The sequence below is a fragment of the Ips typographus genome, linkage group LG16 (assembly GCF_016097725.1).
Source record: "Ips typographus isolate SLU linkage group LG16, UJ_Ityp_2.0, whole genome shotgun sequence".
NCBI lineage: Eukaryota > Metazoa > Arthropoda > Insecta > Coleoptera > Curculionidae > Ips > Ips typographus.
Genome location: NC_138437.1, coordinates 2,148,403 through 2,166,600, shown reverse-complemented (window position 1 = coordinate 2,166,600; position 18,198 = coordinate 2,148,403). Strand labels below are relative to the sequence as shown.

The 18,198-nt window shown below is 32.3% G+C and overlaps 1 protein-coding gene across 1 annotated transcript in view; it reads left to right on the top strand.

Annotated features, from left to right (window-relative positions):
• The window catches only part of LOC145738827 (E3 ubiquitin-protein ligase RNF220-like), an 85,469-nt gene that overhangs the window by 14,899 nt on the left and 52,372 nt on the right, over positions 1-18,198 (top strand). The window contains exon 5 of the mRNA XM_081993907.1: positions 13,191-13,304. Coding sequence (XP_081850033.1) covers positions 13,191-13,304 — 114 coding nt within the window. The remainder of the gene's footprint in view (positions 1-13,190; positions 13,305-18,198) is intronic.

The following is an 18,198-nucleotide window of genomic DNA, read 5'->3' as shown; positions in this document are numbered from 1 at the left end:
CAGGGACTAACTTGTAAATGTTGTCAAATGTACACACGTGATTAATGATTTAAATATGCATTTAAAATAACGAAAAAAATTCAGGGTCATATTTAAGAAAATTGAGTCAGTGTCGATATCTCATAAACTAAACCAAAATTTGGCAAGCAAACATAGTGATGCAGTTAGTGAACATTTTATAGCAAAAACCAAAATGATACGCTTATGACTAGGATACAATTCCTCAAAGCCACGCTTGCGGCAGTCCTTTAAATCAATAGGTACTGAACTGAATGACTCCCGGTGTCACTTCAAATGGTAGTGTACTCACAAACTAATATTTAGGCATTGAACCGTAACGCAGGTGTTCCTATTGAAAGCCGAGTCACTTATAGGGTGACAAATAAGCCATAGTGAACGGGTCCCTACTAATATACTTTTGCCACCCTGATAACTTTGTTGTCATTTAAATTAATTTCCTTTATCTAGTTGCTACCGTTCCGTTGCATTTCCCCATATCAGTAGCAAATAAACGACACCTAGTTACCCGCTCTGTCATGTCCTGCCTTATGTTTGGCGTTGTGTTTTATGGTAGTCTGTTAGCATCTAAAATTGACCGTAACCCAGCGTGGCGAGTGGGTTCTTTCAAAAGCAAGACCGGAAATCGAATAAAAAAGATATAACCCCCAAAGTCATTAAGTTGGTCTTTTAAACCTTGTAGGTGACGGATCGCATTGACACCCCTTTTAGACGTAGGTCGACTTACTCAGGTAAATCTGGTTTTCTGTCCAATATCTCAATAATTTAAATTTAGCTTCAATCATTTAAATTGGCCCGTAAAAAGTCTCAAGAGAATTTTAATCCGAAGAGTGATTCTCCCTAGAAGTCTGGGGGGCTGGCAAAAGCTCTGACTTGTTGGCCTACATAAAGCAAGTGGAGTGACATTTAAAAATCGATGGTGTTAATCTGTAAATCGCGTAAGTAAACAGATGCGAATTTACTTAGGGAGTGGGCTGAAATGGGGGGAGAGTTCGGTGACAGTTAGATAATCGTAATTGGAAGTTGGGGGGTCAACCGCCCTATGGCACAGCTGAGCCCTACTGCCTAATTAAATTTTGCTAATTATCGGCCATTACGAAAAACACCGGTTATTGATTTTTCATTTCTCTCTCAAAACTGTTTTTAATATTCTTTATGATGATATTAGGTTCATCGACACATGAAAAGTCTAATGTTTACGTTAGACAGGATGGATTGATTTACTCGCACTTTTCCTAAACAAAGGCAAGATATCACACCTGTCTTTGTGTATTTGAGCACATTAAGAGTCTCTTTCTAACTTTGAGAAAAAACAATAATCGAACAAGATGTATGTTTATTGAATTTTTGACCAGATTAATAACCTAGTTAAGAAATGAACGCAAACTATGTTCGATAGTCCAATGTGTTATTGCAATAAGAGCTGCCACATCTGCAATTGGCACACTTAGTCACGTTGCATTTATGCCAAGAACCAGAACAGGTTTAAAAGGTGCAGATTTTGCCTTTTTATGTCCGTTATTTAAATAGACCTAGTTGACTGTATGTCGATGCCATATTACAGGCATCCAGCTGCGAAGTCAACATTCAAATATTCGTCGCCCTATCCCTTCCGCTAAATAAACTGTGAGTGAGTCGCTCAAAACCCCCGTGAGAAATCAATTTGCATTTTATTGTTATTATATTTACTCTAAACGTAAACTTATCGAATCCCTTTCTTATAAGGCTGAAAATTTGTCGTCTAACCGAATTACAAAGCGATAAAATTTTGAAGATTTTTATGGGGAAGCGTACCGTTTTGTTGCTCGCGAATATGAACACTTTTGCTGGTGGTGTAACACGTTTTGACTTTATAACCCTCTAAATTGTCGACGTTTTTCGAAATAAAACCAAATTACGGTTTTTATTTTTTTTACTCAAATTTTGACGGACAGTGATAAAATGCTACAAATTTTTATCTTTGATCGTATAAATTTAACCTTTTGTTACCAACTATAAAAATATTGAAGGTAAATTTGTACACTTATGGCAAAAACATTTTAAATTGGTTTACTCTTAATAACTGTGTTTTTGACTTAAAAATGTTGTACACTTACTTTGCCAAAGCGAAGATGTAATAAGTTTCAATCAAATCAAATTTGGATATTATATCACTTTCTTAAATTAATAAACTAATCACAATATATGAATTGTGACACATTAAATTTAGTAAAAATAATGTTTAGGTTTAGGTTTTATAATGTAACAAGTTGTCGCCGGATTTAAATTTCAATCTAAAAATACAAAAATTTTACAAGGTGGCTCATCGAAAACGTGCCGCCAGGCATTGCAGGGTAGGAATAAACTTTTTGGCAAATTCCAAAAACTCGATTTTGTCAGGGTTAATCAAATTTTTACGCAAAAAATATAGTAAAAATTTCAACCTCCGAAGTAGGGTACTTGTTTGTGGCCACTCTGTATATTTTTTAATTCACTTTTTCTACAAGCTTAAAATTGACAAAACATACTTTTTTTTAATATAGAACACTGCATATTATAGTCAAAAAATATATAATAGAGTATATGTATATTATTTGCTTCAACAGTTATCAAAATATTTGAAGATCAAAAAGGACTCTTTGATAACGGGTGGACCAAATATATTTACATTTTTGTAGAGGAAAAAAAGGGACATCGAGATATGCATACATTGCTCTACTTATTAAAAAACCTATATTTAGTGTCGATTTTCTTCATTCGTAATGTTTACTTATTTTTGTAAGTACGTAGAAACAATTTGTACAATAGCCTACAATGTTTTTATAAAACTGTTTTTTCTAAATACAAAATCTGACAGTTTTTCATATTATAAAGACTTATAACATTGCAAAACGTATTCCCGAACACGTGACTTTGACAGATCATATTTATTGAGGGGCAGACAATTATTTAATTTGAGTTTGTCTTTTTCTTTAGATTCATTATTATTTATATAATAAATAATTTTTCAAGCATCTTGACTCAATACTATCGTTTTAATTTTTTGGCAACCGTGTGTTGTGTATAGTCTTTCATTATTAATTTTATTATAAATATATTACTAACTTCCGAGAAAAAAAAAAACTTTGTTCAATTTTAGTATTTTTTCGTGGTTTCCAAATAATTACGCAAATCACAAACAAAAGCATACTGTAAGAAAAAGCTTATAAAAGCACCATACAAGCGATGTTATTGACAATCAGAAAATACTAGAAAGTTGAGAAATTAGTAAGTTTACCTGAGAATACGTTTAGAAGATGAGAATAATGATAAATATCTTACTTATGGTGGTACCTATGTAATTATTATTGTACTTACGAAAACACTGTTAAAGGTACAAACGACTTCTTTTTTGTTTCCTACAAATCAAGTTTGATTTTTTGTTGACTTTTGAATGTATGTTTATGTGTAAAATTATTTGTTTCAAAAATTTCACTATTTTTGAAGAGATTTAGAAACAATAAAATAAAAACCATTTGGTTTCCCTTAATTACTCTTTTATCTCAAAAAAAGATTCTTTAATTCCATATTTAACAACATTACAATGACATCTTTAATGTATATGTTTACTAACGCTTTACCTTCTACTCTACGTGTTTGTTTTCACCTGGAATTACGTATTAAATCAATCAAGGGGAAAAATGGGGATTGTATGTAGTATTCACAGTTCACACTATTTCCCTCATTGGTTCCTGTTGAATTTGTTTGTAAATACAAGCTAGTATTACCACAAAATTACTTCAGCTTGATGGTCAACTGGTTAGCATTAAAATCTTCCTGCAAAACAATTAAATAAGATTCAAATTTCACATCAAAACTTTGCAAACAAGAATTTAATGAACTATATGTGCTTCCCAACAAATATGGCGGCGCCCATTTGAACTGTCAATGACGTCATTCTGGAATAGTTTTTTTGAGGAAGAATTCGGGTACACAATGCTACTATTATTTTCTTAAAACTTTTGATCTTCCAAAACAAGTTGGATGAGATATGTAGAAATTTAGTAACTTTGTTAAATAAGTTAATATTTAACCATGAAATGTTAATATTTAATATAGTTGTTGCCACATTACCACTCTATTTTTAATAACCACCTAAACAAATCTGTCAAAATGTTGACAGTATTGACTTTTTTGTTGGCGTACTATAACTGTGTTCTTGATTATGTATTTGGGGTATAATAATTACAGAAGCTCATATAAAGAACAGCCTTATCTTATGCTTCTCAGCTACATAACTAAGATGGTTTTAATACAATGTGTATAGAGTTCATCCTTGGAAACACTGTTGAATTAACAGTTTTCTGCTAAGTCTATTGCTAAGATGTATAGAGAGTTAATCAACAACGACAAATATAGTTGGCGTCATTTGCGTTGTCCTCTGATTTGTTCAGGACAAGTAAAACTAAGGTAAAACTTCCTATTGTCTAAAAATGTCGTTGATTTTATTAACTGGCCTTTACGTCTTTGGGAACTTAGACATACATTATTGTTACAGATTCAGTGCACATGATTTACATAAAAAGAGTGTTTGAGGACCCAGCAAAATTGAGTAGGCACATCAAGGAACTATGTGGTTTTAATGGAAAAAACTGAATAAGTTCAACCTTTTATCTCTGGTATACAAAATGGTCCACTGAGATAACATAAAACTAGAACTAGGATAGCAAAAAACAATCGTTTTGCCTTGTTTATTTAGAAATCATTGTAATTGGCAGTGAAGGGGTTAAAACCAAAATGACTTTTTTGTTGCTAACCCCTTCAGTTGCAGCTTGAAAATTTACCACGAGTTTGAGTATTTTGTAATGACTTTGATGTGGATTAAGTATGAATTTGTTAGACATTAGTCGTAGTAGTATTGAATGCGAAATTTCGTAATAACATAATTGAATTACCAACTGCAACATACTTTATTCGAATCAAACAGTTGGCCAAAATAAAAACTGTACAGGGTGAGACGCCACTGTAATTTTAGTGTTGTAAGCGCATATTAAGTGTTAGTCCTCCCCTGGGCTATGTTCGGTAACATCATTTCACCCAAATTAATCCTATTGCTTCACCCGTATTTGGACGATAATTCACGCGGAAACGTTATAAACACCACTATTTAAACGATTATATTTCATAGCGAGCGCAATTTGTCAAAGCCTCGAAAAGGTATTACGACAAAAGGTGTTTTCGTATTACACAGATTATAGGTTGGTGCTATGCTAGTTTACACCGGCTAAATAGACTACTCCGTTGTTAACATTTTGTAGCAAGATTTACTAGCTCTTCAGTTTTTTTTGCTTCGGCAGATGCTATATTCTCTTAGATCTCGGTGGTTTCCACGTTGAGATAAATTAGCTCTTCAGAATTAAGTTGCAAGCGGCGGGTTGGTGCTCAGTTAAAAGAAGTCGGATGAAGTGTTAAATACAAAACGCACGCGGGTTCGGCCACTTGAACATCGTGACTCGGAGGAGCGAATTCCGCAAAACCTTTGAGATTTCCAGCGAGTCGGGATTTAGAAAACAATCCGAACATAAATAAGTTGTCTGCGGCAGGAATGCCACAGGAGCGCGAGTCGAACGATAGCTGGGAATAAATCACCACTTGAGTGAGAAACATACTGTAAAGTAAGACAAGGTATTTGCCGAAATACAACTAGAAACGTGTTCAGGAATTATCAAGAGAGAAGACAACTTTCAAATCCACAAAAAAAATTGCTGCACTTAAGTCACTGGAATAGGAACGTGTTCTTTTTTTGGATCTTAGATATACAGACGGTTTATACAACAAAATATCTTTTGCACAATTATGCCCAAATGAATGTATCGCATTTGAATATAAATTGTATTGAAACGTTGGACTCGGAGTCTGGTATCGTATTGTGTGTAAATTGTGACTATTAATAACGCCGAGTGGAGTATCAATATGTCCAATCGAATAAGTACCCATCTACATAATTCATACGTAGTTATTTAAATATTGCAGACTGCGCAGGTTATTACCTTATCAAACCGTCATCTTTGAAAAAAGCTCTAGTTCAGGCTGCTATTATGTAAATTTTCTTTTCCGTATGTTCTCTGCTTTTAAAAAGAAGGTCAAAATTAGGAAATAAAAAAGTTTTTTGGAGAGTCGAGTTTATTTGCATCGTTCGGCAATTCGGATTCTGACTGACATTACGTACGGCGTTGTAATACAATCGAGTAATTTCTTATAGACGGTATAAATCTGACCATCTTGCAGAGCATATTCTTTGAATACGTCAATTACATGTAAATTTATGCTGGTTGTGGTTAAATATTGACAGTAGAAATCTGGGAAATATTTTTGCTGCTTCAGGCTTCGGCATTTGCAAAACGATTTTATTTGCGACCATATGTTTAAGTGTAACGAATAAACCCACTTCCTAATCTCAGAAAAAAATGTTTTAAATACAAAGGTGACAAATTGATACAGAAAAACGGCAATTTACCAAGTTGTGAAAAAATGTTAAATTCAATTCACACACTTTAGACATATCAAATGATGAGTTTCTCAAATCATACTTAACTAAAAACAGGTCATTCAAATTCGTTTAATAGTATTAAAGTCGTTATGTATAAATGACAAAGATAAATAAATAATACCGAATTAATTCTTACTGTCAAGAATATTATTGAAGCTATCAGTAAGTAACATTTACCACGTACAAAGTGATTACACGCCATGATTGTTAATTTGCTGATCGCTACAGCACTGCTTCAAATTGGTCATTTTTAAATGTTATTTTATGTGTGAATTAGTGGATTAGGTTTCTTATACCTTGTTCTATCATTGTCATTTAAGTATTTAAATGCCAACCTCACTAACAGTGGTAACACCAACAAAATCATTTGGGTTAAAACTTAAAATCATTCTAAACTGAACACCCTGTGTGTATTGTAATAATAATATCACAGTTCGAAATAACTTTCCTTAACAAATTATTCTTACTCGCTTATTATGTAAAAAATTGACAATGCCTCTTGCCTACATATATCTTTTATTGTAGACTAATTATTATATAGTCTTATTTCTGGTGATGTAATAAAAAAAGGTAAATTTTGATAAACTCAAGATTGTTGGTGGTTGGTAAGAGAAATCGTTAGATAATAGTAATCAAAAGTGTCAAAACCTGTTAAAATATTTTGGACGATTTATAGTAGCTAATTTAAATGTTTGTCCATTCCAGAGCTAGTGGCAGTGACGTAACAATTATAGTTCCTTTTCTATTATACTTGCGAACTGAGCGAGATGGAACTTTTAAAACAAAAAACTGTCCACTCTCCACTACCGACGAATAATAAAGTCAATTATGACCGTCAAACAGGCTTTACACCCAAAATTGAAAGAAAAAACACTTTGTAAACCTATTCGGCAATTAGTTCATGAAATTATAGTTCCAGTTTTCAAGAATTTCTTCCAAGATTTGTTTTAAATTGTCAGAGGAATTTAAGACCATTTTGAATCTGCCAGAGCCCTCTAAGTGTTACTGACAACTTTCTAAAAAGTGCCAGAGGCCTCTACAAGTGTCTTAAACCTTCCAAGAATTGTTTTAAATTGTCAGAGGAATTTAATACCATTTTGAATCTGCCAGAGACCTCTAAGTGTTACTGACAACCTTCCAAAAAGTGCCAGAGGCCTCTACAAGTGTCTTAAACCTCCCAAGAATTATTTTGAATTGTCAGAGGAATTTAAGACCATTTTGAATCCGCCAGAGACCTCTAAGTGTACCCGACAACCTTCCAAAAAGTACCAGAGGCCTCTACAAGTGTCTTAAACCTCCCAAGAATTGGTTTGAATTGTTAGAGGAATTTAAGACCATTTTGAATCTGACCTCAAAGTGTTACTGACAACCTTCCGGATGGACGTTTTTGCCGTATGTTATTTACGAATCATTGTAAATTTTTGTTTGACAGATTTTGTGAGGAAAAAAAATTGGTAGAAAATTTTCAGGTGGAAAAAGAAGTTACCCTTAAGACCAGTTTTCAAAGTAAGTAATTATTTGAATCATTTTCGTATGTTTTATGTAACACATATGGAGGGTGTTAATTAACCTTAAAAACATATTGATGCCATGTCGTCAAATGCTCTCGTAAACAAAGGTTTTGACTTTGCACTGACACTGTGCAAAATAGGACAATCTGTCTCAACATTAATCTCAGACTTAAGTAAAATTCAACATGATGTCACAATTAATGTCGTCTCTGCCACTTCCCCTGGGACAAAGAGTACATTATTTTTATTGCTATATCTAGAGATCTTTTGGACCAAATTTCAGTCTACCAGATACTTCAAAAACAGTGGTGATATTGTCAAATTCAGTGAAAACGGGTTTCAAACAAGAGGTTTTTCAAATGTCAAGTCAATCTAATGAAGATTCGGCTGCCATTATGGAAAAGTTAAATCATTTGTAATCACTGAATACAATTACAGCTTAATATAGAACAATGTCATGCTGACAGTAAACAAAAATAGCTCTCAAGGGCTCATGCCTCCTATGAACTCTATTTTTATGGTATTGATTTTTTGACATATTTTTTTGGCGTAGAATATAATTTGATTTATTACAGGGTGAATTAATTCAGGGCATCCTTGTACGTCAATTAATGAAATCAACATTCTTGTCGTTTGATTGGGACATTAAAAATAACTTGTGGACAGCCTAAAAAGGCTATTAATTCCTAAAAGTCATCCAGAACCCTTGATTAATCACAAAACTATCTTGGGTTGGGTAACAATATTCAAAATTTTATAAAACTGTATCTCAAAGTAACATGATCTAGGCAGTAACTAGCTAATGTCATACATAATCGCGTTTTATATTTCTTTAAGGACCTTAACACCATATGCTAGAGAACGGTTATTAAAAATATAAATAAGATAAACCACGGGTAAAGTTTTGAAACATTTTTGGTGGGATATATTCGATTGAAATGAAATGCGGCAATTACGCACATTTTACGGGCTACGAACGTGATCCGCATTCAAGCGGTGTCTCTACTTATATTAGTGCTCCGCTGTCCCAGAGTGCCAGGTTTATAAGCTGTGTAAATCAGAGTCGGATCTATGCTAATCATTTTATTTCTATTACTTTTCTTATTTCTAATTATAACTTGCACAGTCTAATTTTGCATCTTATTCATCGTAACCTTAGAACTTACTACTCGACTTAAATTATCCTAGCTAAGCAGGTCATTCAAACCATAAATGCGGACCACGAAACGACACATAAAAGTTCTCTTTTAATTTTTTACAGTCATGCAGTAAGTCACGTTTGAACCAATGTGAATGACTACTACGTCACTGGCTAAATGGACCTAAACACGTAAACGCTAATTGCGAAATGCAGGACGTGCGTACAACTCTTTCCAGTCCTGTCGGTTTGTTGGAGTGTTATTGTTAAAATTAACGTCGACAAATGGTCCCTATGGGGCACATTTTAAAAGGCGATTTTCAATTTATATTCGTTCAGTGTTTCCAAATGTGGTAGCTACTTGAATCTCGCGGACATTTGCAGGCTGTACCGCCATATTCAAGTTTGGAGTATATGTGGTTCCCAATAAGGTGACTTACTTTCAAATTAAGGCAAGCTATTAAGCTTTTGAGGACTTCTAATCTTATAGCAGTATTATCCAATATGGCAGCTGATCAGTGCATCATTCAGAATAAAAATTATATATATTATTGTTCCTGTGTTTTTGCAACAAAACAAATGAGGAATCCAGGTTAGTTTGGAAACTAGCAAAACGAGGAATAAGTTTCATCCATCCGTCCATTTCTTACACTTTTTGCTCTATTGAGTGATATAACAACATGTTAGTACTTTGAAGCAGCTAATGATAATCTAATCTCCTATTTAATGGCACATGAGCTAAGCTAATTAAGATAATCACAGTCTTCTATAGTGTTTTCATATTGTTCTCACATAAAAAAACAAAGTTATACTGTCATCACTGGCTAGATCCATGTTGCGGCGTATTAAGTTAAAAAAGCTCGTACAAGCTGAAATGCGGCCATTTATCACTCAGGTTGTTACGTTACTTATCGCATGTAAAAAGTTTAAACCGGTTTAAAATGATCTCTAATTAAGTAAATACATATAAAATTAAATTTGCCATACTTTGAACGAATTAGGTTTAGCCGAAGGTAGTTAGACCAGTGGAAAAAAAAACGTTCGTCAGCGGCCATTCTAAATAAGGCAACAGTTTATTCTCTTATTCGTTTTGTCCAATTACGAAAATACATGTTACCTGTCACGTTCACATTCTTTACATTATTGACTTTCTATTTTATAAGTTAATAGAATTGTAATTACGTTAAAATCATATCCAAACATTTGGAAAACCATTTCGTTTCTTTGATTAGCTTTAGTTAAGAGAGATTGTTTGCGATTAAAGATGAAGTAATACTCATGTTTATTAAATAGTTTGCAACATTGAATTTGGGTAATTTAAACATATACTTGACACACAAAAAATAACACCCAGGTGCAGATTGTTTAAATTAGGTTAGGTCTTAAAATTTTGATGATGATTTTAAGTGACTTTGTATTGTTGAAAAATTAGGTAAAAAATTTGATAATGACATCCAGTCGCTTGAATTGAAACATTCTTAATGATAAATTTAATCTAATGGTTAAACTAATTGAGCTTGTATAACGTAATAACATGATTTCCATAATTTTTTTTTTCTTATGGCATTGTTTATTATTATGCAGTTTCTTGTAAGCCAGTCTATACAGAGTGTCCCACATGTCAAAAGTAAAACACAGCAAAACCTTCAATTAAAAAATATTTTCGTATATAATCTTTTAGGATATCCTAAAATATTCCTAAATAATTCAATCAATCAAGAGACGTTTTAGAAGATCTGAAACAGTACCTGTAGAAATTATTTGTAAATCACGTAGTATTAATAATCATACATTGCTTATTAAAAACGTTGTCACAATAACTATTTAACAACTTGGCAACTTTGATGCTAATATAGGTTCAAGAAAGAAGATATTAGAATCACGTTATTCTAAATCTATTTCATATTTAATTTTGGTTTCACGAAATGTTGTGTGCAGTTTTTTAATGTGATTCACAGATAACAAGAATCTAATTGAACCCTATCAAGAAGAAACTTTATTATTGTCTCTCTTTCACTCACACCACGTTCCCAAATTTTGAACCTATTACTGTGACGTCAAGCTTACAATTTTTCTTGCATAAATATACGTTAATTATTTGTTACAACTTTAAATTCTAATAGGAGGAGTGTTCCAATATTATATTTGAGATAAAACAAAACTAATCTCATAAAATTCATTTCAGTAAGATTGCTCTCTTGTCGGCTATTTTGAAAATATTGTTAAGGAAACTGCAACATTTACAGAAAATGTACCTTTACAAAATTTACTTTACCTTTATAGTGTTACCTGTCCCAATTTAGAGAGTGATTGGAAAATCCGGATCTGAAAATGTTATGCTTGATTTAAGTGTTGATAGTTTTCGATATTTAGTTACTCATCAAAATAACTAGAAATCAGTGAATTACGAGAAATGCAAGGGTTAAAACATGTTTTAAATTGCACAATCTGAAATCAGCCTTTGAGAATATGTTTCAGCAATGAATACAGGGTATCTATAACACCCTCTATGTTCCAATATTTTTATCCCGTTTACAGCGTTGCTAATTCTTTCCTAGCTTCCCAGATTTTTTAAATACGAACCTTGATTTTGGGATGCGCAATTTTACACGTTAACAACCAACTGCTCTATAGTAGTGTGCACTCTGTTTTTTGTTTTTTTATTTAATTTTTTAGGTGGTCACTAACGTGTTAATATACAATTGAACGATATATTATTGCACTAATAGGATTTTTGACATTACCATGTCAAAATTGCATTTTCAGTATTGTATATAAAAGTGAATCCTGGATGCGGCCCTGCATTGAGAAAGTGATATCGTAAAAATAACTAAAATCGAAAATACATGATAATGAATTCATTAACGCCGCTTTTTCTTGGTTTCATTAATAAATTGAAAATAATTATCTGAAAGTAAAAAATCATAAAATGACCTGAATTCTCATTACAATGTCAAACATTGGTTTGCATTTGGTACAGTAAAAAACATCCAAGTTCGTATTTGAAAAACGAAGATTGCTACCGAAATTTTGAAACTAGAAGAGATTTGGTAATGCTGTAAATGGAATATTACAAGACTTCAGAAACACTAATTTCAGACTTGGATGCATGGAAATTGTGTTTTTTACTATACAGAGTGTTCTTTGAACATCACCATAGAGAGGATAAATTAGAGCAGTTGCGCAATTTAGAATGCTTAGCAAATAACATCTCTCAACACATCTCCGATAAGTCACTTTACCACATTTTCAAACATTTCATATGACATACTGTTTCTTAAATGATGTACGGGACCTCTTTCCGTTTTTCTATTCCAGAGATCTCCAAAAATACATTTTTTGATTTTCATTACATTTGATTAAGTTCAGAATTGCGCAGCTTTCTGAAAAACGGACACCCTGCATATCTTAGAGGTAGATTTCAAATAGGACTTTTAGGAAGTCTCGTAAATCTGAAGAACTAGAATATTGCATTGCTACTAATTTAGTTTGTGTAGTAGAACAATACATTTGTTAATCAGAAACTGCTAAAACAAAATTTTTAAAAATACTTAATTTCAGTATAAAAAAACTTAAACGCAAATACAATTCAGTTATCTACTAAACAGTTTTTTATATTCCAAGTAAATATTTTCTTAATCAAGTATATATTTTATTTAAGTATATTGTTTCAAAATTAGAAATACAGGTCTTTTATTAATTTTTTTTTGATTGTGTAATAACATATAAAATAGTAATTTTGTATGTTTATAATTGGAGCTAAAACTCAATAGCTTTCAAGGTGTTGAAGATTACCATATTTCCTTTATTATTTTAGGTTTTGTGAAATTATTTGCTTTTAAATATGTACTGACCATTAAGAAACGTTTCGCTTGAAATATTTTAATGGATTATCTGTAGTTTCAAATTTAATTCTTTACGTCCACTAAGTGACGTTATATTTTTATTTGATACAATCATGATAAGTTATTGATTGAGAATTAGAACGGTTATGATAAAAATATAATTTTTTTAGTAGGTCCACTGTTTGGAGGGAGTTTCGGAAGCAACGGAGCCTACAACTTCTCAGTTCCTGGTCTGCCGCCTGCTGCTCACGCCCTGGCAAAGTCTGGATTCCTATTCGATCACGGTAAGTACAGTTTTATTAAAAAAAGTTAATATCAACGGAAGTGACTAAGTGTAAAGCATCAAAAGAATGTCACGCGTCAAGGAAATGCCACTGAACGAACAAGCTTTTGATCGTCCAGTCGCATCTAAAACGGCCGATGGGATGGTGCGAATACATCTCACCCCATGATTTGCAGCAAAAACTCTGATACCAACATAATTAAACTACAAGCAGTGTAATTTAACTTAATTAAATTCCCTTTTTCGACGAACTTTCGGTGACAGACTGAACGTTAAACAGTTCAGGAATAATTCAAAGGCGTGCATTGCAGTATTAAGAAATACTGGTTCTAAATCCCACGAAACAGCAGTAAATTTTGTTTAGACTATTAGTTGTTGAGGGGTTGGAGAAGTGGACTTCTTCATATGTCACTTGACGATAAAAGACTTTGTTATGTGTCAAATTAGGTAGTTGTGGATTTTTTCGGGACGACACTGTCGAGCGAAAGAAGCTGAAGGGGATGATACAAACTTTTTACTTTTTTCCACCCGTTGAACATTAAAACGCGGCATTTAATTTCATCAGAGATCTAAGAAGAGATTTTTGATCATAAAAAGAACAGAAGAAACAGTGAGATAACTGATGCTTGTTTTCACTGTAACCCGTCAATAGCATTTTCGCATTAAACGAACAAACAACTTTAAATTAGCGGAGCTCAGAAACTGAAAAATATACTAATCACCTGTTTTAACCTAATTATTTATATGATTATTTGCTTTATTCAACACAATTCAAAACGCTTTTATTACCAAAGGAAACAGCCTGTACCTACCGCGCCTTTCTCGTGGGTGTTGCAAAAACTTCCTTACTTTCTAAGGGTTTAGGCGTTTTAGCAGATGGACATCGAGCGTGCTTATCACCCCTGTTAACACCCTTTCAAAGTAAAAAATGGCCAATTTCGGTGATAAAGATAATGGGTTTATTTTGGTTGGAGTTATGGTTTTAAAATGGGACACTTTTGGGCTACCAACAACACCCAGTAGTAATAATTTTTGCTTAATATCATTCCGCTTTCATTTTTTTATTATAAACGTTTTCCTGGGGATTTTCTCATTTAGTTCAGGTAATGATTTTCCAAGTTTAAGGCGGTGCACAAAAAAGCGTTATTTTTCAGCGATTTTCCGAATTCGGCGACGCGTCGCGATACTGTCTGGGCGTCTCGACGAACGCTTTCTAGCTCCGCCTAGCGCCGCCTTCCTTTTCCTAAATAGGACAGCTACCAGTTATATATTTTAACGTTTGTGTACAGTACAACATGCAAAATACACTATATAGTATTTTTTTAAATAATATTCATTTGTCTATGACTATTTAAACTGTATTTAATATGTGAGTAAGTTTTAAAGGAATTGTTTCTTCCTATTGTAGCTATAATAGGAAAGAAATTTTCTTTCTCCTTACAAGAGCTTCATTATAATATTGCAATCATTAGAGCTATGAAAGTACAGAAAGGATACATAGTAGTATCTAAGTACTATTATCTTAAATAATTTTATTATTCCACAAACATTCACTTTAACATAGATAATTACTAATAAATTAGTTTATTTTCTCTCTAAGTACAAATAATATTTACCTCGATTAGTTTGCTTTTTACCGTCAATTAATTCATTTTAATTGTTGATAATGTGCTGTATTAGCACTACCTGTTTGTACCTGAGTCCTAAAGATGCACGAGAAGATAGGACATAAAAGAATAAGCAGCAATCTTAATGAAATAATGTTTGTTTAAATGCTTCATTTTTGAGATACAGAGTGTCAGACGGGTCGGGATACACAATTGTCAGATAGGTCAGAATATATATTCAGGGTGGCCAATTTTGGCTTCAAGTTTCTCAGTTGTCTTGACTTAAATGACCGCTGAGATATCGCAAAAACTCCAGTATGGTCAATTTACAAAAATCTCTCTCATTTTTGATGGGACCAGCGAATTAAATACGAAAATTGAGCTCGTAACAGCTATCTTACTTTTTTTTTATCTATCACCGTTTGCTCTGTATCTTGTAAAACCAACGAAAAGTGGCCATCCTGTACATATTTAGCCAAAATTGATTTAAATGAAATGAAATTTGAAAATAAATTTGACTTGTGACAATATTATTTCGAGGATTGCAAAACTTAATTCAAAAAGCAGCAAAGTGAATTTTATGAATTGAAGTACATTTCGAGTTTTGTGAAGCAAATTACATGATTTCAATAGTATTTTTTATAGTTTTGAAAACATTTTTCAATTTTTGGAAGTTAACTTAAAAACTGTAAATTGATTTTTATGAATTCAAGTACATTTCATCATTGCTTTAAGCTAATTTTTATCTTTCAGATCAATTTTCACAGTTTTGAAGACATCTCTCATGTTTCAAGCATTAGGAATTTAATTAAAAAAACTGCTGATTTTATGAAACAAGCTCATTTCGAGTGTTTTGTGCAAATTTTAGAATAAGAATAAGAAACTTTAATTAAAGTCAATATTAACAGTTTTGAAGGCAATTCTAAAGTTTGAAGTATTGGAAACTTAATTTAAAAAGTTGCAAAGTGCAATTTTTGCTTAAAAGTTTTAAACAAATAAACGTTGATTGAAGTATTTTTTGCAAATATTGAATTACATTTGCTATTCAACGTTGATTCACGCGACATTTTTTCTTTATTTTAACGTTGTCTAAACTCCTAAAATCAACGTTAGGTTGCGTTTCAGTACAACGTTTCTTTAACGTAGTTGTAATTATTAGGTTTAGTCAGTATGAAGTTCTTCATACCATATTGGTATGATGAATGACGTGCAATAAGATAGTAGAAATCGATAAAATAAGTATGCCAAGTTTCCTGTTAAAAAGTTGGACTTATCCGTTAAATAATCTGTTAAAATGTTCGTTTAAACATATTTATATGGGGATTTATTCTTTTTTCCAATTCAAACTTGGGACGCCCTACGGGGACGTACATAGATAACTTTTTAAAAGAATTGACATTAACTTGCTTTCACCTAGAGGAACGGTATGATCGTACGAAGGCGTAGAAGGGCCACAGACGTTATTTTTCTTAAATTTTTACTTCAAACTCAGAAATTAACTAAATTCCGACTTCGAACTCGGAAATTAACTAAATTCCGACTTCGAACTCGGAAATTAACTAAATTCCGACTTCGAACTCGGATTTAGTTGCAATGTTGTCAAACTAACAAATTCTACTATTTTAGATCTACTAATTAAGATCAAAGAGTGTTTGCAATGTTGCCAAACTGACTAATTTTACTAATTTGGTTTGAAGAGTATATGCAATGTTATCAAACTGACAAATTCTACAATTTTGGTTTGAAGAGTGTTTCCAATCTGTCCAAACTGACAAGTTCAACTAATTTCTTTGAAGTGTGTTTGTGCAATGTTGCCAAATTAACAAACTCTCCTAATTTAGATCGAAGACTGTTTGAAATGTTGCCTAACTGACAAAATTTGGTAATTTGGTTCAAAAGTATCCTTGCAATGTTATCAAACTAACAAATTCTACAATTTTGGTTCGAAGAGTGTTTGTAATGTAACCAAACTGACAAGTCCGACTAGTTTCTTTGAAGAATGTTTGCAATGTTGCCAAACTGAAAAATTTTGTTTAATTTGGTTTGAAGAGCTTTTGCAATGTGACAATGTAAATTCTGAGTTCGAAGTCGAAATTTAACTAATTTCCGAGTTCAAAGTCGGAATTTAGTTAATTTCCGAGTTTGAAGTCGAAATTTAAGAAAAATAACGTCTGTGGCCTTTCTACGCCTTCGTATGATCGCGATTGTATTATTAAATTAATTTTTCTAACATTTTTTGCCGGAACTGTCATTCAAACTCTACTTAGCTTAAATTAATTGAACATTCTGCAATTATAACATCTTAGTTTCTTATCTATATATTTTTGAAGTATTTATCATCTAAAAAGTATCATTCAAATATTTAGATTCATTTGCGTAGTATCTATTACAGATCTAGCAAAAGTGATAAGGCTGATAAGATATAAAATCAGTTAGGATAAAAAAAGGTGCTTTATCCCAATTTTATCAGACTCTGAAGGCTTTCACGGCCGGTCAAAACTAAATATAAGCTTGGATAACTTTCATATTTCACTATCCTAATTTTTCTGATAAAATGAAATATTTCTAAAATATAAGGCCTCAAAGAGACGCTGTCATATTGTGTTTGGTTGGTTTGATTAAGTATTTGACATTTCAAAACTATGTCAATCCAATTGACTTAGTCGCCACATTGATATCTATTACAAATAAACTTATTTAAATTATTATATTTTTGGTACAAGTTTTCATTCAAAAAAGGAACAATATGCAGGGTAATTTATTTAAAATAAGAATGTGATTTTGAAAAGTTGTGATAGACTTTTGCAATGGCAAGGCATACCAAATGTAAGTAGTTTGGTACAAAACTGAATTTTGCTAGCAAAACACATCATTACATTACATACAAAACGTTGAGTACTCGTGTAAGAAGATCTACAATTCGTTTCCCACAAAGGTGAGAACACTACCAAGAATTAAATTAAGAAGATGGCTAAAGCTTTATTTAGCTGAAAAAGCGTTTTATAGCATTAAGGAATTTTTTGATAACGCTAAGTCTATTTCTTTAGAGCAAGTTTAAATTACTGCATCATTGTCTTTGTAGTCGTTAGTTTGGACTCTCACTGATATCAGTGGTTGAGGCTCAATCAATTTTTCAAGCATATATGAACTACATTTTAACACCGTGCTGCAGTAACTCAACTAAATGCTGCCTCAAGGGTTTTTAAACCTTATATACTTAGTATACTTAAATTACACTATTATCTCTGATTCCAACTTGATTTATAACCACAAACGAAGGAATATCTA